This window comes from Hippichthys cyanospilos, chromosome 21, assembly GCF_059441005.1.
Source record: "Hippichthys cyanospilos isolate Australia breed blue-spotted pipefish chromosome 21, RoL_Hcya_1.0, whole genome shotgun sequence".
Taxonomy (NCBI): Eukaryota; Metazoa; Chordata; class Actinopteri; order Syngnathiformes; family Syngnathidae; genus Hippichthys; species Hippichthys cyanospilos.
In genome coordinates, this window is record NC_142389.1 from 48561 (window position 1) to 68978 (window position 20418).

General features: G+C 62.4%; 4 protein-coding genes and 1 long non-coding RNA gene across 8 annotated transcripts; 2 read left to right on the forward strand and 3 right to left on the reverse strand.

The window, feature by feature from the left end:
- Positions 1 to 3093: 3093 nt before the first annotated feature.
- On the reverse strand, positions 3094 to 4159 carry LOC148405890 (uncharacterized). Its single transcript, XR_015863903.1, has 2 exons — positions 3750 to 4159; positions 3094 to 3648 (listed from the first exon to the last, which is right to left on the reverse strand). It is a non-coding gene; the product is annotated as an uncharacterized LOC148405890 (long non-coding RNA).
- A 1531-nt stretch (positions 4160 to 5690) lies between these two features.
- Positions 5691 to 9857, forward strand: LOC148405891 (gamma-enolase-like). Its single transcript, XM_088405282.1, has 12 exons — positions 5691 to 5780; positions 6030 to 6125; positions 6214 to 6272; positions 6356 to 6425; positions 6497 to 6630; positions 6708 to 6799; positions 6870 to 7000; positions 7068 to 7265; positions 7345 to 7546; positions 7797 to 7905; positions 8012 to 8070; positions 8229 to 9857. Exons 1-12 carry the CDS (start codon positions 5696 to 5698, stop codon positions 8296 to 8298), a joined length of 1305 nt encoding a protein of 434 aa, XP_088261408.1. The 5' UTR covers positions 5691 to 5695; the 3' UTR covers positions 8299 to 9857.
- Positions 9635 to 16872, reverse strand: LOC148405892 (coiled-coil domain-containing protein 106-like). 4 transcript variants are annotated; one of them, XM_088405287.1, is made up of 8 exons: positions 13033 to 16872; positions 12634 to 12739; positions 11842 to 11955; positions 11576 to 11767; positions 11195 to 11341; positions 10874 to 11035; positions 10647 to 10807; positions 9635 to 10027 (listed from the first exon to the last, which is right to left on the reverse strand). In XM_088405287.1, the coding sequence occupies exons 1-8, from the start codon at positions 13072 to 13074 to the stop codon at positions 9872 to 9874; spliced, it is 1080 nt and encodes a 359-aa protein (XP_088261413.1). In that variant the 5' UTR covers positions 13075 to 16872; the 3' UTR covers positions 9635 to 9871. The 4 variants fall into 4 exon arrangements, with proteins under 4 accessions (XP_088261413.1, XP_088261412.1, XP_088261411.1 ...); XM_088405286.1 differs by lacking the exon at positions 12634 to 12739; XM_088405285.1 differs by having other exon boundaries at positions 11195 to 11338; positions 12634 to 13172.
- On the forward strand, positions 14132 to 16445 carry LOC148405893 (recoverin-like). Its single transcript, XM_088405290.1, has 4 exons — positions 14132 to 14480; positions 14778 to 15160; positions 15564 to 15675; positions 15741 to 16445. Exons 2-4 carry the CDS (start codon positions 14780 to 14782, stop codon positions 15824 to 15826), a joined length of 579 nt encoding a protein of 192 aa, XP_088261416.1. The 5' UTR covers positions 14132 to 14480; positions 14778 to 14779; the 3' UTR covers positions 15827 to 16445.
- Positions 16873 to 17032: 160 nt separating the features above from the next.
- Positions 17033 to 20380, reverse strand: LOC148405894 (germ cell-specific gene 1-like protein). The gene is made up of 8 exons (XM_088405288.1): positions 20230 to 20380; positions 19554 to 19688; positions 19055 to 19338; positions 18351 to 18545; positions 18192 to 18251; positions 17951 to 18109; positions 17639 to 17750; positions 17033 to 17565 (listed from the first exon to the last, which is right to left on the reverse strand). Exons 3-8 carry the CDS (start codon positions 19248 to 19250, stop codon positions 17178 to 17180), a joined length of 1110 nt encoding a protein of 369 aa, XP_088261414.1. The 5' UTR covers positions 19251 to 19338; positions 19554 to 19688; positions 20230 to 20380; the 3' UTR covers positions 17033 to 17177.
- Positions 20381 to 20418: the final 38 nt, after the last annotated feature.

A 20418-nucleotide genomic window follows, 5' to 3' on the forward strand; every position in this document is an offset into this window, starting at 1 on the left:
CATTTCGCTGATGGAGGAGCAAGATTTTTGCTCATTGGAAATCAAATTGTGGCAATGTTGGCTAAACTTTCTCACGTTTCGCCAGCCCCCCGTCAAATTGATCTGTTTTCCAACACCCCCCCCGCCAGAACACAAGCGTCAGTGCGTTTGATTCATTGGAAACGACGCATCCGATTGGGGAAGGAACAGTTTAAGACGCGCGCATTTATATTTGACTTCGTTATGAACTCATCACTCGAGATTCGTCTCGGCTCCCGCTTCTGGGGGTTTTGTCTCCCGCCCTGCTGAGACGAACCTCATTGGAGAGACGGGGGGGGGGCACGAGGTTAAGCGTACGTTTCCAAAACGAGCGCCAAACGACAATTGACGGGCGCGGTTTACACGGTGCCGGCGTAAAGGACAAATCCAAATTAAACGTGAACGTCGTCAAAGTGCCGAGTCCGCGTGAGCGTAGGCATTCGCGGCGAGACGCTTGTCCGTCTCTCAAAACGGGCCACGCCGAATTCCGCTTAACGCGGACGGCCGGACCGGTTGTAGAGCTGCTCGTTTCCTCGCAAAACACCGCCCACCTTGCGCGCGCGCGGCTCCCCGCGCCTCCCTCGCGACTAAACAAAGAACGGCCCATCATAGCCGGCAGCCCCGTATTCCCGGGAAGCGCGCGCTTTGACGTCGCGCGACGAGACGCCGAGTCCGGAGAGAGTCCGAGCGACGGGCGCGCGCGGCCGGGCCGTCGCTCTACGTCGCGGGCGCCCGCCGTTTTCCACGAGTCTGGCGCCACGTGGCCAAGTGCGAAAACGATAGGCCGACCCGCACCTCGGCGCAAACACCACGTACACTTTTGGGCGGAAGCGCACGCGCGAGACATACAAACACAACACGCAGGGGTTCGATCGCGCGATCCGCTTTCCCTCGGAGCCGGCCGGCTTGTACGCCGCGCCGACGGGGGCGAAGCTTTGGAAAAGGCTGCGTCTCGGGCTCGCCGCGCGCATTTGGGACAGGGGCGCCAAGACTTTTTCTATCCGTGGTTTCCGTCGACGCGACCGACGATTCCCGAGCGCTAAAGCGGTAGCTTGGCCGTCATCCGCTAAAATTGCCTTTGGAGCGAGCGGCGGGCTTCGCCGACTGGCGAGAGGGAAACTCCACTCTCCGTACGATATCAAATACATTGTCGCGATGACTTTTCTTTCCAACTCCATACTACATACGCCGTCGTTTTAAACCTAAGCGTCGATGGCGCGATTCGACTCCGACTTGCACTTTGCTTGCGTCTTCCTCTACGAACGGCGAAAAGTCCCTTTCGAGTTTGCGACCCAATTTTGGGCGCGCGAGCGGAATATGGTCACGGCGAGCACATGAAACACAATAAATGGACATCAGCCGACAAATGTGGTGATACAAGTTGTTCAAAGTGAATCCAAAGTGACCCAAACGCGTCAACCGTCACAAGCAGAAATAGGAACGAGCAAGACTCAAGTGCTTGTATGCTTTCTTTTAATATTGTTTGTCAGCAGCTGACAGTGCTGGTTGTATATGTTGTTTTGTTTTTGTTTTGTTTGGGGGGGGGGGTCTTCATTGGGACAAGACATACGTATATTGTGAATGAACTCGTCAAAGATTGAGGAGATTCCAAAACCATCAAGGGATCACCTTTCTGTATGTATATTAGTCCACTCAAGAATGAAAAACTCTACTGGCCAACCAACATGAGCGCACGCGTGTTTAGCGCCCCAAGAGGTGCTAAGTGGCATTGCACAATATCTTTTGCCCCCATAATCGCACCGTTGTCAGTGCCCGTGCTCAACTGCAAATTTGGAAGCAAAATCACAGGTTTTTAGAGTCCACTGCAGCCCGGCACATGCGCGCATCCATCGAGGGAGACGCGGTCTCGCCCGGGCATGGTCTGGGCATGCTCTCTTCGGGCCCCGCCGCCGCAGAGGCCGGGAGCCCTTGGGAAAATTCGCCGCCGGGCGCTCGCACAGGTACCGGGCCGCCCGCTCGACGATCCCGCCCGTCCCGGATCGCTGGGGGCCAGGAAGACGCCCGTCTGGGTGAGGTGAGGGGCGGCGAACGGCTCAAAGGTGCAGCGGCGCCCCGTCCCCCCTCCGAGGCGAGCGGCTCCCCGTCCCCCCTCCAAGACGAGCGGCTCACCTGTGACGGTCACGTCACGCCTCGTCGAGAACCTTGGGTCAAAGGTCGATGTCGAAATCCAAAGCGGGGGGGGGGGGGGCAGCCCTCCTTTCCCGCTGAAAACGGACATGCCGTTTTGGCCGCTGTGTCTTTTTCGGTCGCCGCGAACTAAGCGCGGCTAGATTTGGCGTCTTCCTTCTTCATCGGATAACGAGAGGAGAGATATTTCGGGAAATTCCTGTTGTTTTGCTTCTCAACTTGACAAAAGACACTCTGGGCACGTGGTGGTTTTCAGCGTGTTGGTTTAGGGCGAGAAAGCGTCAACACTTTGCGAAAAATGAGCACCCTGGGCTACTTAGCGTTAGCCTGTCAACCGGTCATTTTCTTTGAGAACTTTGCTTTCTCCACACTTACTGGGAAGCGAGAGGACGCTGTCGCGAAGACGACCGACGTGCGCTTAGCTTGCCGGAGTACTCTGGAGACCAGCGTGTCCGCTACTCTGGAGACCAACGTGTCCTTACCTTGCCGGACTACTCTGGAGACCAACGTGTCCGTATCTTGCCGGACTACTCTGGAGACCAACGTGTCCGTATCTTGCCGAACTAGTCTGAAAACGAACGTTTGCGAACCTCTACTACGACTACTTGGGACGCCTCGGCCGCCGTACCGCGCTCGAGTGCTCCCCACCAACCAGCTTTGGAGACAGCGCGGAAATCCGGAAATGGGAAGTGCGTTGCGGTTACGTACCGCCGGAATTTTCCCATTCGCCACGCTGATGACGGTTTCCCAAAACAGCGTGTCCTTCATTAACGAGCCGATGACGGGCTACGATGACGCAAAGCACATGTGCCTCGAGCAATAGAATATCCACCTTCGTGTCGCGCGTGTGTGACTGAAAGCGGCTCACGCTTTCGGCGCGCGATGTCCTCCGTGACCACAAGAGGGAAACAGATCTAAGCACCGCCGTTAATCCAACAATTGTTTTTATGTTCAAAAGGAGTGTGGCATGACAACATTGTACTTGATGAAAACAATTACAGCAATGACATCGTTTCACATAACATTTTTGAGAGAGAACCCGTTGCGTCGTTCCGAATCTTTGCAGCTTTTCTGGTGTCGGCCACGGAAATAGCATAATACAGGCATGCAGCAAATGATTAAAATCTTGACAAAATCTAACTCGGGACACTTAGGAATTAGGGCGAACGGGTCGCGGCTTTGAACGTGATTACAATACTTTCTTTTTTCCATCCAATATAAGAGGTTGCTCTCATGCCAACTGTGTTTCCAGATAACCCCTAACGCCCTCGCTCGCCTTGGCCACTCGACGGGAGGCGGGCGCGCCAAGCAAGACTGCTGCAATATCCTCCCGAGAGCAGGCCTATTCGCTTGTGTCCGCTCTTGTGTCCATTTCGTCCCAGCAAGACAGCGGTCAACTGCGTGGCATCGCAGGATGTCCTCGACTGACCACACGGGGACTTGAAAAGGTCCAAAGACAAGAGGACCTCAAATCAATTGCCACTATAGTGGAAACAAATGAAGAGGTTGGATATTAGCCCTTTTATTTTATTTGAATTCACAGAGAATAAAGATGATTGTGTATCTGTATATGGTACACGCACCGTCCATTTCAACCTGTTTAGCCTGGAAGGGGGTTTTCCTTTCCCTTCGGGGGGGAGGGGGGGGGGGGGTACACAAACTGAATGAGCCTAAGCCCCCGAGTACGAGGGCCGTTTTCAATATTAGTCAGGGCCGGTGTTCAGGGGTGACGCGGCACATCAAAACCGCCGCTCGTTAGTGGTCTGCGGTCATTCGGACTGCGGATTTTAGCTAGGCAACGTTAGCTGCGAGCTTCCAGAAAAAGGAATCGCATGATTATGCGCAAACAAAATCACAGACGCATGGCATTGAGTTAGCTGTGGCATTAGCGTGTCTGGGAATATGCGCTGGGGGTGGATTATGTAACCCAGATGAAGAAAAGTGCACCCCCAAGCGCCCCCGCCCCCACTAGCTTCCCCGCCTGTCTGCCCGCCGCTCGATTTTTACCTCCTGTGCACCTCAGCCGTATCCCTCCATCATCGCCCCCCCCCCCCCGCCGCTCTCCCTCCTCCCGTGCCATTTTCCCTCTCCGGATGCTCCAGAAGCATCTCAGCCTCTCCGCCAGGACACACACGCACAAGACAGGTAACGAAGCCGGCGCCATCTTCGCCGCGATTCTGCCTGCGTCCACGCATGTATGCCGCAGTAAAGTTGGGGCGATTATTCTGTCAAGTGTGTGCTGCTTGTAGCCATCGTGTGTTTTCTGGATTTTGGGCTAGCGTAAGCGCGTGCGTGTGTCCGTGTTAAAAGGCTACCACAAGGGCGTGCGCGCGACCTGCTTTGAACTGCGTCGTTGCTCCATCGAGCTGGATCCCCAAATGCTGAAATCAATCGAAAGATCAGATGCTCTTCAAAGGCGTGCGCGCGCATTGTCCGCTCGAGCAAAACGCGAGGAAGTCAATGACGTGCGCGCGTTCCACTTCCGACACTTGCGATCCAACCACGCATATGAGCCCTTTGGACGATTTCTTTCCGGCTTTGTTTCATCCTCCTTACCCAGCGACTTTATCTGTGGCCGTCTTACTTTGCGTGTGCGCCCGGCTCGTCGGACGGATTAAGACGCACAGGCGCGCGCGCGTCAGCCACTGACGTACGCCGATTGAAAGAAAGCAAAAGGCAACACTGACTGGCCGTGCTCGAAGGATGCATTGCAGCAGGTTGCCCGCTGCGCTTCGGAGAGAGCACTGCAGTGCGTGGAAGGAGCGAGGTGTGGCGCCCCCCCCCCCCCCCCCCCCCCCCCCCACACACACACGCAAAGCGCGGCCTTACGTAACACGCGTCAACGATCACAAGAAGACAAGTCGAGAGTCGAGCGAACCGGCAGAGAAGCGCCGCTTCTTTTCAGGCGCGCTAGATCCCGCTAGGTCCCCTTTGAAACATGTGACCCCCAATCGTCTAATCGGGGCATTGCCATGAAAATTGCTCCGGCGGGAGAAGAAACAAGCTGGTGATTTTGCCCGATCCGTTGGAACGGCCGTCCGCTGAGTCGCGCTCACACGACCTGACCCGGGACATGGAAGCTCTCATTCAGTCCTCGGCGCCAACGACTTTTACACCTTATCTGGCGTACGTAATACGCATCCGCTTTCGCTTTGGGCAAATGCGAACGAACGCGAAGACGCGAACGGCACGCTCAAGACATCGTCCTCTTTGGAGCGGCAACCCGCTTCCGTGCGGCGGGACCAGGACCTTTAACGCCCAGCTCCCAGGAAGATCCCCCAGACCATAAGGCGGGCAAGCACGCAAATCTTCCCCATAGTTACGAGTGTTCCTTTCGTGGACAGGAATAAATGTTTGCGCAGCTTTAGTTACTTGGTTTTGATTGACTAAAACGAGGTTGGGAAATCGCACGCCCTTAAGGCAACGAAAGCACGGTTCGTAAAGAAAAGGCCGTCAACGCTTTGTCGGTTGCGGAGGTGCCAGCTTCCGACCGGAGGGAAGGCCTCGGGAGTCCAGGATCTCCCTGGCCATGTCCATGGTCAGCATCGTGGCCAGGGAGATCCTGGACTCCCGAGGCAATCCCACGGTGGAAGTGGACCTCCGCACCGACAAAGGTGACGGCACCCAAAAAAAAAAATACAACTAATTTGTAGCTTAACGCTAACGTATCATGCCAAACGAGGTCGAGCGGCCAACGGATAATCGCGCGGGCTTCGGGTATTTCCGCAAAGACGGAAAAGGCGAGCGCGTAAGGCACCCGGCCTCGCTCGCTCTTCTTCTGAGGCTCTGCGGCCCGTCGCCCAAGCGGCTTCACAGGCGCGCCGCAATTAACCCGGCGGACGATCCTTTGGCCGCCGTTACAGGAGTCTTTCGGGCGGCGGTTCCCAGCGGCGCGTCGACGGGCATCTACGAGGCCTTGGAGCTCCGAGACGGAGACGGCGGCAGATACAAGGGCAAAGGTTGGCGGGCGGGCGCGCGCGGGACGCCGAGGCGCCACCCGCCGGCGCACGCGGCTCCGAGCCGACCTGCTTTTCTTCCGCTTTTCAGGCGTCCTGAAGGCCGTCGGACACATCAACGACACGCTGGGCCCCGCGCTGATGGCCTCGGTGAGCACCGCGCCGAACGGTCGCGACGCCGCGCGCGAGCGAGCGAGCGAGCGCTCGCGCTTACGCCCGCCGAATGGGCGCAGGGAATCTGCGTGACAGAGCAAGAGCAGCTGGACAACCTGATGATCGAGATGGACGGCACCGACAACAAATGTAAGCGGCCGTCCGGCGCGGCGAGCCCGGGCCACGCGCGGAAGGCGATTGACCGACTTACGGGCCCGCAGCTCGCTTCGGGGCCAACGCCATCTTGGGCGTGTCGCTGGCCGTCTGCAAGGCGGGCGCCGCCCACAAGGAGGTCCCCCTTTACAGGCACATCGCCGACCTGGCCGGGAACACGGAAATGGTTCTGCCCGTGCCGGTGGGTGACAAGCGGCGCTCGCTCCGCCCCGCCCCGTCCCGTCCCGTCCGAGGCTCACCTCCTCTTGACCGCGGCAGGCCTTCAACGTGATCAACGGAGGCTCTCACGCGGGAAACAAGCTGGCCATGCAGGAGTTCATGGTGCTCCCCGTGGGCGCCGAGTCCTTCAAGTAAGGCCGGGCGAGCGCCCGGGCGCCGGCGATCCGGGGCATGCCGGGAACTTGCGCTCGTCCCCCCCAGGGAGGCGTTGCGGATAGGCTCCGAGCTGTACCACACGCTGAAGGGCGTCATCCAGCACAAGTACGGCCGGGACGCCACCAACGTGGGCGACGAGGGAGGCTTCGCGCCGAACATCCTGGAGAGCAGCGAGGGTGAGGACGGGCGACGCTCGCCGTCGGCGGGCCGGTCCGGGCCGTGACGCTCGCGCTCCCCCCCCAGCCCTTGACCTCCTCCAGACGGCCATCGAGAAGGCGGGCTTCACCGACAAGGTGGTGGTGGGCATGGACGTGGCCGCCTCAGAGTTCTACCGGCAGGGCAAGTACGACCTGGACTTTAAGTCCCCGGCGGACGCCGAGCGCCGCGTGGACGCCGAGGAGCTGGCCGACATCTACCAGGGCTTCGTGGACAAGTACCCGGGTGGGTGGGCGGGCGGGCGGCCCCGCCCCGGCATCGCGGCCCCGGACCCTGACGCCGCCCCTCTCCTCCTCCCCGCCAGTGGTGTCCATCGAGGACCCGTTCGACCAGGACGACTGGGAGGCCTGGTCCCGTCTGACGGCGCGGGTGGGCATCCAGGTGGTGGGCGACGACCTGACGGTGACCAACCCCAAGCGCATCGAGAAGGCGGCCGAGGAGCGCGCCTGCAACTGCCTGCTGCTCAAAGTCAACCAGATCGGCTCCGTCAGCGAGGCCATACAAGCGTACGCCGGCGTTTCCGACTCTCCGCTTTCCGCGGGGGAGGCTCCCGTTCGGCTCGGGCATCCAAATTGAGCCTTCTCGCTCGAGGCTCCCAGTTCGGGAGCGTGAGCGGAGCCGGCCTTTCAAACTAGGAGGGTCTTTCCGTTTCAATTTGCCAATTTTTGGAGCTGGGCCGACCCAAGGAGAGCCCCCCCCCCCCCCCCCCCCCCCCCCCGCGGGCGCCTCTCGTCACGCGCCTGTCGCCCCCCGCAGGTGCAAACTGGCTCAGGCCAACGGCTGGGGCGTCATGGTCAGCCATCGCTCCGGGGAGACCGAGGACACCTTCATCGCAGACCTGGTGGTCGGACTGTGCACCGGACAGGTACGCGCGCCGCGCCGCGCCGCGCCGCGCCGCGCCGCGCCTCCGAGTCGTAAGGCGCGCGGCTCATCGCGTCCATGCCTTTCGCCGGGTCCCGTGCGTGCCGCAGATCAAGACCGGCGCCCCCTGCAGGTCCGAAAGGTTGGCCAAATACAACCAGCTCATGAGGTCAGTGGCCCCGCCGTCGGGTGCGGGAGGGCAAGCGAAGCGCGGGGATGTGGGTGAGCCTGAGCCCCGAAGGCGCCTTCAAGGGGGGCCGGCGTCAGCGCCGCAATTCCCGCGGCGCCGCTGCCTCTCGGCTCATCCGGTCTTCTTCTCGCGCGCAGGATCGAGGAGGAGCTGGGAGACCAAGCTCGCTTTGCGGGACACAACTTTAGGAATCCCAGCGTCCTGTGAAACTCCCACAGATCTCGCTCGCACTCTCACGCACACACAGACACACCTCCACTGAGCCATGTATGGATGAAAACTTACAGAAGCATAATTGCCGAGCAAGTTCAAAAAATATGCTGCACTGAACCCTTATGACTTAAAGGGGATGATGCTGCCTGCATTCACGCGCACGCACGCACGCACGCACGCACGCAAGCCTGCAAGTGGAGGCCAAAAGCCAGATATGCAACGTTCTCATAGTTTTCCAAGAGTAGCTGCAAAAGAAGGCAGCAGGACAGGGCAACATCTCGCCGACGTGGCCAAAAAAAAAAAAAACAGACGAAAAAGCCACACTCGGCTGCGTCTGACCGCGAGACATTTCAACAAAGGGACCGGACGGAAGCATCGGCGCGTACGTGGCCCAAATGGGAGCGTTTGCACTTGGCGCCACCTTTTCGCCGCCAACGTTTCAAGCGCTCGCGCGTCGCTCTACCCTCCAAAGCAGCTGTTCTTAGAAACCGGGAAAAACCGCAATCCTTCCCCTTCGGCACGGGGGCCATTTTGTCGCCGAGGAACTATGTCGTTGAGGACTGAGGCGTTTCACTTCATTAAAATTACATTTGGAAAGCAGTTTGGAAACCAAAACGTTGTCATCCGCTCTTCAGTCGCTCATTATACATATTTGGGGGCCTACCTGGCCGTTTTTACATGAAGGCGTGCCTTGAGCGTTTACCGTTATCGATGCGCGACAAAGACGAAACACCGGGCCGGCGTACGGTGTAACCGCCGTACGAAATTAACCCGTTCCGCCGTCGGGATCGAAGGCAAACCCGTCGTACGCCTATGGCGATTAGCTAACGGGTGTAAAACGTCGCTGGCGATCTCGGGACCGCGGCTGAGCAATCCGGGTTGGAAGTAAGCCCTAAAATGCGCGATAAATGCAGCACGGTAAGCACTCGCGCCGGATCCAGCCTTTAGCGCGTCGCCAATTAGTGACGCCGACCAATAGCAGACTAGCATTTTAGTGCAGTGACCCTAACCCTAACACGGACCGGCAGGTTTGAATTTTGTCGATCTCGATGCCGGAGGCGGGAAAGCCGCCGCAAAGAGGGGACGAAAAAGTTAGCGTTTCACTTCGTAAGGTGAAAAAAATGAAAGCGGGGACGCCGCAACCCAGGGGTCCGCCGTATTATATCGTACTGTATATGAAGCTCGACGCCGCACGAGCGTTTTTGCCCGCCGAGGCTCACCGGGGAAGAAGCCGCGACGCTCCATTCCAGCCAATGGTGCGCTTGCATATATTTGAAGCGTTTCGCCGGAATCGGAACGCGGTTAGTTCAGAACCAACGGTCTTTGAAGCTGTTGCGAAACACATTGCACTTTTATTAGTTTGAGCAGCACAACAGATAGGGAACATAGTGCGCACGTGGTAACAAAAAAACAAATGAAAAAAACAAACTAAAGAACAGGCATCTCAAAGCAACCGAGGTCATTCACCTGGGATTTGTGCCCGAGCAAATCGTGCGCCAAAAAAAAAGACGGAAACAAATAAAGTGTAACGTGCCGAAGGAAAGCAAAGTGCACCTCTTTGTCGCGCTCAGTTCCTGAAGCGGTAGGAGATGGGCAGCAGCTTGTGACTTTTCTTCATGCTTTCGACTTGCGCCTGCGTCTGCTGGTCCATGATCTTGTAGCAGCGCCTGGCGTAGTCCAGAAGCTTCTCCTTGGCCGCCTCGAACTCGCCCACTTCGGCCATCTGCGCGGCGGGCAAAGGAACTACTACTTGGAGGAGCTACTAAGGAGCTACTTATCTTGGCTTCCCGAGTCCGAAAAGCTGCGCGCCCACCGCTCGTTCGCGCGTACGCAAACGGGGGCCCTTTCTCCAAAGAGGGCCTCCTTGTTGGCGCCAGAAGCCAGAGGCTCCCGCGCTTTGGCGCCATCTAGAGGCCGATATCTCCCGCGTCCTTCCCGGCGGACGCCGCCGAGGCCATGGAAATCCAGGCCGTCGGAAAGCGCGGGGGCCCGTCGGCTAGGAGGCGTCAGCGAGAGCGCCGTATCGAGGCCCCGTCGCCTCCCAACGGCGCCCGCTCGGGGCGCGGTCGGACGCGTCTTTGGCGGCCCGTCCGCATCCGAGGGGGCGAGGCGCGGAACGTTTCAAATGTCGCGCGCCGGGCCCTTTCGAGAATCGGAATGAGCGATTGGCTGCCGGAAGCCGCCCCGCGCGGCTAAGCTCCGCGGGCAAATACATGCCGACAAGGACTGGTCAGGCGAGCGACTGTTGTGAGCCAATGCCCATGCTGCCGCATTGGGGGAAGCGGGCGGGCGGGCGGGCGGGCGGCCGAGCGGGCGGGCGGACAGACAAACAAAGGCGGGACCTTGTGTGGCGCCACCAGCAGGAGCTCAGCGATGGGCGAGGTGGAAGCCATGGTGTTGCGGTCCACGCCGTGGATCTGGAACGCTCGCGACATGCTTCTCACGCGCTGGTAGGTGGACAGGATCTTCTTGTAGCGGATCAGAACGCCGTCCGGGTCTTTGACTGCGAGGAGGAAGCGCTCGCTGGCTCGCCGGCTCTTCGAGCAAAGATTGCGCCGCCGCCACTCACCCCTCTGCCTCTCCCTGCCGCGGCTGATGAAGATCCTCCTCATCTTCACGCTCGGGCCCTTCTCCTCGGCGCCGGCCCCCGGCGACGAGTCCCCGTCCCGCCCGGGGTGCTCCTCGCGCTCCTCCAGGAACTCCTCGTCCGTGTAGTCAAACTCCCGCTTGACTGCGCGGAGGATTCGGAGCGTGGGACCTCGAAGGCGCGTTACCGCCGGTCGGGCTCGGGCCGCCCCGGACCTCGGGCCGCCCCGGACCTCGGGCCGCCCCGGACCTCGGGCCGCCCCGGACCTCGGGTTCCGTCCGTCGGCGGGTGCCGGTTTCTCACCGGGTAGGGCGCGGTGCGGCAGAGCTCCTGGTCCTCGCTGGCGTTTCAGGGTCATTCCGGAGCGGGTGGTCATCGGCGAGGGGGGGTCGGTCGGACCGGCGGGCTGGATCCGCGCGGCGCGCCACTCCGGGAATTCCGCAAACCCTGCTGTATTTGGGGCAAAGCGAAAGTTTGCGCGCCGGCCGGCGCCAAAACCTACGACGGCCTCGACGCTGTCGCTCGCCGCGGAATGCCTTGCCAGGAAGCGGACGGACGGAAAAACGAAAATGGTTTTTGCTTTTTGAAAAAGGAAAATGGTTTTCGGCGCTTCCATACACAATGTTTGATCACGTCCGTACGCCGGTGGCCTCGAGCCCGTTCCCCCGCAGCGCCCCTCCTCACCGTCGCGGCCCCGCGCGCCGACGATGAGGCGGTCCAGCTGGCAGCGCAGGAAGTTGCGCTCCTCCTCCAGCTCGTCGATGCGCTTCTGCAGCCAGGCGTTCTTCTCCAGCGCCACGTAGAGGTGAGCCCGCAGGTTGGACACCAGGATAAAGGGGCTGTAGGGGGAGGGGGGCGCCTCCTGCGGGCCGGCCTCTGCGGGGGCCGGGCGGCGCTCGTCTTCGGGCTAGCTTCCCAACGCGCTCGTTCGGACGGGGCCGCGCGCCTACCGTCGGCGGTCCGCCGGCCGTGGCTCTCGGGGCCTTCGTCCAGGGGGAAAGACACCTCGTAGGACTCGGAACACAAAGCTTCCCCTTCCGCCGCCGCGCGGGCCACGTGGTGAGCTGCAAACACAAGACGGGGCGCGCTGGTCCTGGCTCGGCTCGGCTCGGCTCGGTCCTCCCGCCGTTCCCGCCCGCGCGCGCGTGCGTGCGTGTGATTAAAAAGCTGCTGTTACACTCCAACGTTAGGAACGCGTGAAGAAAGGTGGGACTCGCCGGCGCCCAATCTGCGGAAACGGCATCGCCGGGCCTCGATGGGCCTTAACCCCCGCGGTGGCAACCGAGCTGGGGAAGCTCGCGGCTTGAACTCCGCTCAATGCGTTTCCGCGGCGCTCTAGGTTTCCTTCCCAGAAGCGTTCGCGCGACACATTTTCGAAGTGGCCATTTTGAGAGCTGGATGCAACTAGCGGACGGGCCGACTTGCCCGCCGGGGGAGCCCGCCGGGTCAGACTCAAAGTGTTTCACACAGCGATTGCGCTCGCTAGCTCACTTTGCTTTTGACCCGAATGAGGCTCAAGCAGCAAATGGGTCCCTCTGCCTCACTCCACTGGAGGTGTGTGCGTGTGTGTGTGTGTGTGTGTGTGTGTGTGTGTGTGGGGGGGGGGGGGGGGGTGAGTGCGTGACTGCGTGCGTGCGTGCGCGCGGACTCGGAAAGAAAGGCTCGCGGCGCCCCTTAAAAGTCCAATACAGCCCATGGAACACTCGGGAACTGGTGCGCGGCGAGAGCTGGGTCGCCGGTACCTGTCATGCTCGCATCGTCCGAGCCGCATTCCGAATTCATCCCGTCACACCAACGTGAGGAGTTGCAAGCTCGCGTCGTTTCGGCTCGGCTCGGGGCTTTATACTTCTGTAATAGGAGCCGGGGCGAGCGGGCAATGACTTGATTATAATAAGAGGCCCCAACAGGTGGCGAGACTCGCGCGCATGCGCCGACACCGCCCGACTCGCGCCAATCGGGCTCCTTCGCGCCGGTGCCAAACGTCCCGCGCGGGCGGGCGGGCGGGGCACAAGTGAGCAAACGCGGAAGTCGAGCAAGCGACCATCCGGGCTCGCAAGCGACCATCCCGGCTCGCCCGCGCCCGAAGGAAAGCGCAGCCCCGCCGGCGCGTCATTCCCAGTAATCGGCATGACAACACTCACGATAAGCGGGCCGGCGGCTTCGAACCGCACCAACATAAACATTCCTCTTTGTCGGACGTGGCACAGACACGTACGGCTCTTTGTCCCTGTGCCGAGAGGCAACGTGCGCGACGAAACACTGCCCCCTAACGGAGGGCGGACTCGCCCTCACAGAGCGATCCAATAGTGGTTCCATTTCATAATCGAGTCAATCCGGGAGATTTCAAAGTGACCGCGCGGGCCAAAGGGCGACGTTCATCTCCTTAGTCGGTCTTATTCCGGGACGGGGAGCTTTGCCCTCGGCAACTTTTGGACGAAGAATTTGCTTCCCGCTTGCGTGCGCCCGCGCGCGGGCATCGGGATGACGACAACGGCCTTGAACTTTGCCTGCGAACGCAGCTGGCCCAAACTCCGCTCAAGGGGATTTGACGCCACCGGGAGGGAGGCGGGCCGCTTTTCAGTTGCTTTGTTCCGCTGCCAAATCCTCCTTAACCCCGCGCGGCTAATCTCCCCGCCCCCCTTTTCAATGACAGGAGTCCCTTTGCCACCGGCGGGTGCTCCGAATAGCTCCTCTCTGTCCTCGAGGGCGCTTTTCGGGGACGTCCGCTTTGAGCGCTTCTTGATTTCGGCCCTCGTCTCAGCCCCGCCCCCACGCGCACGCGATCGGAGACGGACGGGCCAGCCGCGGGTCGGTCTTCGTCCACCGGGGGCGCCCACCCGTTAGCCCCGCGGCCACCGCGCCGGAACCACCGAACAAGAACAGATGGCGTGCCGTTGGATTTACGCGCTTTAAGTCTTGGCCTGCCTGCCGGAGGTCAAAAGTTGCAGGGCCTACGTCTCGCTTTCCTCTAATCGCTTGAGCTGATGTTTATTTCACTCTCCTCCCGCATCCCGTAATAAACACACAGCCACATTCAGGTTGATGCGCGATCCGCCAAATTGCGGGAGACAAATGAGCGTGTCGTGCAAAGGCAAAGGACGGGGGGGGGAGGCATGGGACAAGCCAACGAACCGGGCCTCCACCCACTCAATGACCAATGGCGTGTTTTTGGAAAGGACTCCGAGGGTGAGGGGCGCATGGGAGGACCCCGGAAGGGAAGCCGATGTTTTGCGTGGGTTTTGGGGGGGGGGCTGGCCGCGAGGCACGAGCGTCCCGGCCGAGGAGCCGCTGCTCAAACGACGTGGAGGTAGAACCGAAGCGAAGACTTCAAAGTGACCTCTGGTGACTTTGCAAAATCAACAAGCGACTGAAGGTTTTCATGCGAGCGAGAGGCGATGAAGAAAGGATCACATTGGCGCCCGCCCGCGAGCGTGCGTGTCGGGACTCACATGGGCTCTCCCGTGGCTCCGCCTCCGGGCGATGATGTTTAATTGACTAATCCGAGCAGGTGAAGTCGGATTGCCCCGGCAGACGCCAGACTAGGAATCGGATCGGCTACCGCCGCGCATACACGGGCACGCAGGCACAGGTGAGGGGCAAACTTGCCGCAAAGCGCTCCGCTCGCTCGGCGCTTTCTTCCGTTCGTTCGGGCGGCGGCGGCGGCGTCACGCTTGAGCCCCGGGAGGCCCGTTGTCCGGCAGGGCGCCGGGATCGTGGCCGCCGCCTCCTTCTCGGCCGCCAGCAGCGGCCGCGGGGCGCGAGCCGGAAGGCGGGGGAACCCTCCAGCCCGTCCGCGACTTTCCCCGAAAGACCTCGGCCGTCGACGCGGGCGGGGCCGGCTCGGGTTCAGCTTTCGTCCTCCTCCCTCTTCTCGTCCCCTCCGCAGCCATGGGAAACTCCAAGAGCGGCGCCGTGTCCAAGGAGATCTTGGAGGACCTGAAGCTCCACACCAAGTTCTCCGAGACGGAGATCACGCAGTGGTACGACAACTTCAAGAGGCAGTGTCCCAGCGGGCGCCTGACCAAGGAGGAGTTCCAGTCCATCTACAGCAAGTTCTTCCCGGATAGCGACGGCAACACCTACGCGCAACACGTCTTCCGCTCCTTCGACAGCAACGACGACGGCACGCTGGACTTCAAGGAGTACATCATCGCCCTGCACATGACCTCCACCGGCAAGACCACCAGGAAGCTGGAGTGGGCCTTCTCGCTCTTCGACGTCGACAAGAACGGCTACATCACCAAGTCCGAGGTCAAGGAAATTTGCACGGTAGGTCCGGGCCGCCGCCGAGACCCCCCGTCGCTCGCTCCGAAGGCCTTCTCGGATCTGACGGGAAGGCCGCGCTCGCGTCAGAGGTCCGCGGGCGGCGGGAGGAGCGGGATTAAGACTTGAACCGGTGCCCGCGCCTTAAGCCGGCCGGGCCCTTTCGGGTCTCCCGTATCCGTCCGAGGACTCGCCGATGCGCGCGCGGGGACGATTGGACGCCGCGTCCGCATTTTTGCCCGAAATTTCAGCCCGTTCCCCGAGCCTCCCAAAAAAAAGCCATACAATGCCTTTTCCCACACCGGGAACGAAAAGCGCCGCTCGTCCGGGTTTGCGGCGGCCTTTCTGGGCGCCGTACGGTTTTGCCAGCTAGTACGAGCGCTTCCGCCACGACGCGCGTGTGTTGCAGGCCATTTTCAAGCTGATTCCCAAAGACGAGGTGCCCAATCTTCCCGACGATGAGAACACGGCGGAGAAGAGGGCCGAAAAGCTCTGGAAGTTCTTTGAGAAGGGAGAGAACGGTGAGGGAAAAGCGGCAGAGGGGTCGCGGGGCGCCCCTTACGCAGGTTTTTGCCGCGTTTTTCAGATCGCGTGGCCGAGGGCGAGTTCATCCAGGGCGTTCTGGACAACGACGAGGCCCTCCGTCTGATCCAGTACCAGCCCCCCAAGTAGCCCCCCCCCCCCCCCCAGCCGACGCGGTGGCGCTTCTCGTTCCGGCCTCCCGGCCCCGCCCCCGAGGTCCGCCCACCAGCCGTAGCTTTGAGTTGCAGCAGATACTTGTCTTCTTGTTCTTTTCGAGCGCGTGCGCGGAGGACAAAGGTGTCCGAAGCCGGTCCCCGAAGCCGGTCCCCGGGGGCCGCCGTCCCGCAGGTTTTTCAAGCTTCCCTCCTCCAACGCAGCCGATTCCGACCATCGGCTCGTCGAATCGGGTGCGGCGGCGGACGCGGGCGACCCGAAGAAGCGGCTTTGGACGCCCCCGTCATAGAGCGACGCCTCCTCCTCGCCGGCGCTCGGGTCGATGAAAAGCCATCGCAACGGCCTGGGTTTTGTTTAGAAACAACCGGCAAGGATCTTTTGTTTTTTTTTCCCCAAACTTTTCAGCGCCCGAAGCGGTCCCTTTCAGAAGAAAGCGCCGACCGCGTTACCGTGGAGCAGCGAGGCCTTTGTTTAGATGCCGTTTCTTGTCACTCGGATGTCCCGCCGTGTGTTAGCTTGGCCAAAACGGGCGGCCAAGACGTGCTCAGTCTCCCCTCGTCATTTGCTCGTCAATAAAGGCCGACCTTGCCACGCGCTCGCGGAGAGCCGACTCCAATTCCTCCCGTCGCGACGCTCGGGGACGGCGCCCGACCGGGCCGGCGGCTGGTTTTGGGCCTTCCTTTTGCACCAACTCCGCATTTGCTCCTTTTTCGCGGAGCGACAACCGGCGACTCGGGCCCGGGGGGGCCGAGCGTCTTTCTTCCGGCATCCGACCCCGATCCGATCCGTCCCGCCCTCCCCCTCCCCCTCGCGTCGTTCCGCCGTCGGCGAGCCGGCTCGTCCGTCGCTTTGCGCAGATTACTTGCGTAATCTTGTGCCGAGCATCTGTCTCAGGTCCAGAGCGCTCATTCTTTTCTGTCGCGCTCATTAAACGCGGCCGCTAAATCCCCCCGCTTGACACGAGAGCTTTGGGCCAGCCGGCAAACGGGCCTTTGGGAACGCGCCCCGCCCGCCCGGCCTCTCGTCCTATCGCTCGTCACGAGGGCCCGGCTCCCGGACGCTTCGCCCCGTTGGGAACGACCGGCTCAGCCTAACCCGTTTGGCTTTTGTTTTTGTTTTTCTGTCCCGGTCCGCTCGGCACCGGAAAAGCGCGGCGAAATAAACACAAGGGGTCGCCTCGGGCGCGGGGTCCAGGTACGGGCCGCTTTACTGGACACGCGGCGGAAACGCGCTCGCGGTTCTCGTCCGGCAAAGCGGCGAAAACGCGTTTAGCGGCGGTCCCGCCGGCGGGCTCGGCCGCCGTCTCTTCCGGGTCTCGGGCGCGGCGCTAGCAGAGCGAGCCCTCCCGCTCCCGCCGCAGAAAGTCCATCCGGTCCAACTCCCTCTCGCAGTCCTCGCAGTCTTGGCAGCCCTCCGGCACCAGCGCCCCGCCGGGGTCCGGCGAGCCCGCGAGGCCCACCGCCCCCATCCCCGCCACCCCCATCCCGACCAGCGCGCCGCCGGCCCCGCAGTTGCCGCAGGCCGGCCACGCCCCCCCCCGGCCCGGCGAGCAGACGGCGCCCGTGGCCTCCTCGTAGGAGGGGGCGCGGGCGGCGGCGCGGACCTCCTCCAGACGCAGCCGGGCGCGGTGCTTCATCTCGATGATGGTCTTGGTGTAGGAGTTGAGCGTGGCCACGGCGGCCGCCATGCAGCAGCTGAAAGACAGCCACGCCAGGCTGGGCGCAGGGAGGGGAGCGTCAGCGCTCGGCCTCCGCCGCCGCCGCGCCGCGCCGCGCCGCGGGTACGCACGCGAAGGACCAGCCGTAGTCCCAGGTCTGCGGCCTCCAGTCTTTGGGCCCGATGCTGACGGTCATCTGGAAGACGGTGGTGTACATCATGTGCGCCACCATGCCCATCATGCCTGCGGGGCACAAAAGGCCCGCCCGCTTCAGACGCCCGTTTGGGACAGGGGCATTTGGGGAGCGCGTTTGGCCGAGGAAGATTCACAAGGAATCCAGAATACAGGAATACAGATCAAAGAAAGCGTCCGGCCACTTTTCCCTGAAAGGGCCCCCCGCGCGCGCTGGTTGACGGCCGCGTTTCGCCCGCGCTTAGGCCCACCTGACAGCACGGTGCACATGGCGGCGAAGGCGTTGATCTTGAGCGCGTTCATCTCCCGCTTGGCGCACAAGCAGATGGCCTCCACCCACATGAGCAGGAAGCCCGTGGCCAGCAGCCCGATGTACATGAACTCGCTCACCACCGACAGCCACAGGACGCCTGCGCCGGGCCGGGCCGGGCCGGGTCGGGTCGGGAGACGCGCGTCAGCCTCCGTCTTGGCGCGCCAAGCGGGGGGGCTCACCTTGGGTCTCCCCCGGGGTCAGCTCGATGAAGCTGCGACACTTTTCCTCCTGGTCGTCACCTGCGAGCGCCGGGGCGACGGGTCACCTCCCGCGTTTGCGAGTCTTGGGGGGGTGGGGGGGGGGGGGCGTGGAGCGCGTCTTCCCTTCCGGGCGCTCACCTTCGTTGTGCTTCTCGCAGGAGAGCCAGAATCCGGTGTGGAAGTAGCGCAGCATGTACTTGTCCTCGCCCGTTTCCCAGATGTAGTGGACGGCGTTGGCCAGCTGCTTCCTGCGGAGGACGGCCAGCTGCTCCCTCTGCAGCGGCGTCAGCGTCGCGTTGGACACCGGGTTCCTGGGGTCCGGCGTCGGGGCCTCTGGGCGGGCGACAATACGCGGGGTTGAGCCGCCTTCCCGCCGGCGGACGCGTGACTCTTTGCTTCTCGCCGGCCCCGTCTCCGCGGTCGCCCTCAAAAAAGAGCCGGCGGGCGAGAGGCTCCGAGGCCGCCATCTTATGCGACGGGGGGACCCGCGCGGCCGCGGCGAGGCGGGGGGGGGGCCGAGCGCCCGCCGGCCCTCGTCCGCAAAGTCTAATCCGCCCGTTCCCGAGGGGGGCGAGGCCAGGCCGCGCATGTGGATTCCACACGCGCCGCGCGATAAACCCGCCGCAATCGGCGAGAGTCGGGAGATTAGCAACAAAGCTTTAAGGGATTAGGAGAATCCGGGCCGCTCCGCTCTCCCGGGAAACGACTTGGAGCGCGTCTTCCCCTCCGGGCGCCCCGCTCCCAAAGCCGCGGCGGGATGAATAAAGTAGAATCCGACCGAGGAACGGGACGCGGGATAGCTACGGGGATCGGGGACGCGGACGGCCTCGGCCCCCTCTGACCTGTGGTGTAGGGCCGGCTGTTGTTCTGCCCGCAGTTCCTCATCTTGACGGGCGACAGGCAGAGCGGCTTGACCACCTTGTGGGTCCCCTCGCACCAGTAGGACGTGCAGAAGGCCGACACGGACAGGCTGAGGGCCAGCGAGGTCAAGGCCAGCGACAGCAGCGAACGCTGCCGGCGGGACATCTTTTCCAACATGGCGCCCGGGAGGCGAGAAACGGGCGACGGCCGCTCGTCACATGGCGCCGCGTCCCTCGCCGCCCCCGCCGCCGGACCGCTCGGCCGCCTGCGGGGGGAGGCGGCGGGACTTTCGCGTTAGCCGGCGCGCTTCGCCGGGCCGAGGCGCCCGGGGTGGGTTTGCGCCGTCGGCCGCCCGAACGGAGGGGGAAGCCTTTCGGCCGAGGACCCTTAAGTCCCCGTGCCTCCGGCGCCTTTTACGGTCGCGCGCGGGAGATGAGTTTGGCCGGTAAAGGGGAACCGCGACTTTGCGGCGCAGCTCACCCGGCCGCTCGCTCCCATGTCGCCGGGCCCCCCCGGGACGATGAAGATGAAGGTCTGGGTCGAAGTCGGACTCCGGGACGTTAATCCGCCTTAATCTCGCCGGCTCGGCCGGATCGGATTAATGTCTTTGTCGGGCTGAGGTGGCGGTCCGCGCCAAGACAGAGGAGGCGCGCGGTTAGGCGGGGCGGCGCGGGGCGGCGCGGCCCGGGCTCCGGCCAACGCGGCGTCACGCAGCGAAAGGCGAGCGACAATTATCCGACAGGGCGGGACGTAGGGACACCGCGGCCGGACGAGGAACGCGCGGAGAGGAGACGGGCGTCCCCGCGTTCGCGCCGGCGCGCCCGAGTCCGGTCCCGGAGAGCCCCGATCGTGGGTTAACCCTAACCCTAACCCGTTTTCGGCTAACGGGCAAAAGACCGAGAACGTTCGCGGTTACTTGAACCCGGGTCCCGTGGAAAACGGGCCGGGTGGTCGTGGGCTCCCGAGGACCGGACTCGGGCGCCCCCGACATAAGGCGTCGCTCGAAGCGGCGCTGACAAAAGCAAGGAAAGCGGAAAAAAAAAGAAAAAAAGGAAAAACGAGGGACGCGGTAAGGCTACGTACGCGGTGAGAGCACAAGAGGAAACGGCCAGCGTCAACGCGCCGCGAAACGTGCCGGACGGCGACGGAGACTCACCGGCGGGCGATGGTCCTCGGCGCCGCTGCGGCCAGTCTGCGACCGCTTTTCCTTCCTTCCTCCTCCTCCTCCTCCTCCTCGGCCTAATCCTCCTCGCGGCCGGCTCGTCATCAGCCCGCTCCATCTGGCGCCTCCGCCGCGACCCCCGACCCGGCCCCCGTAGCAAACGCGCCGCCGCGAGTCGCGATG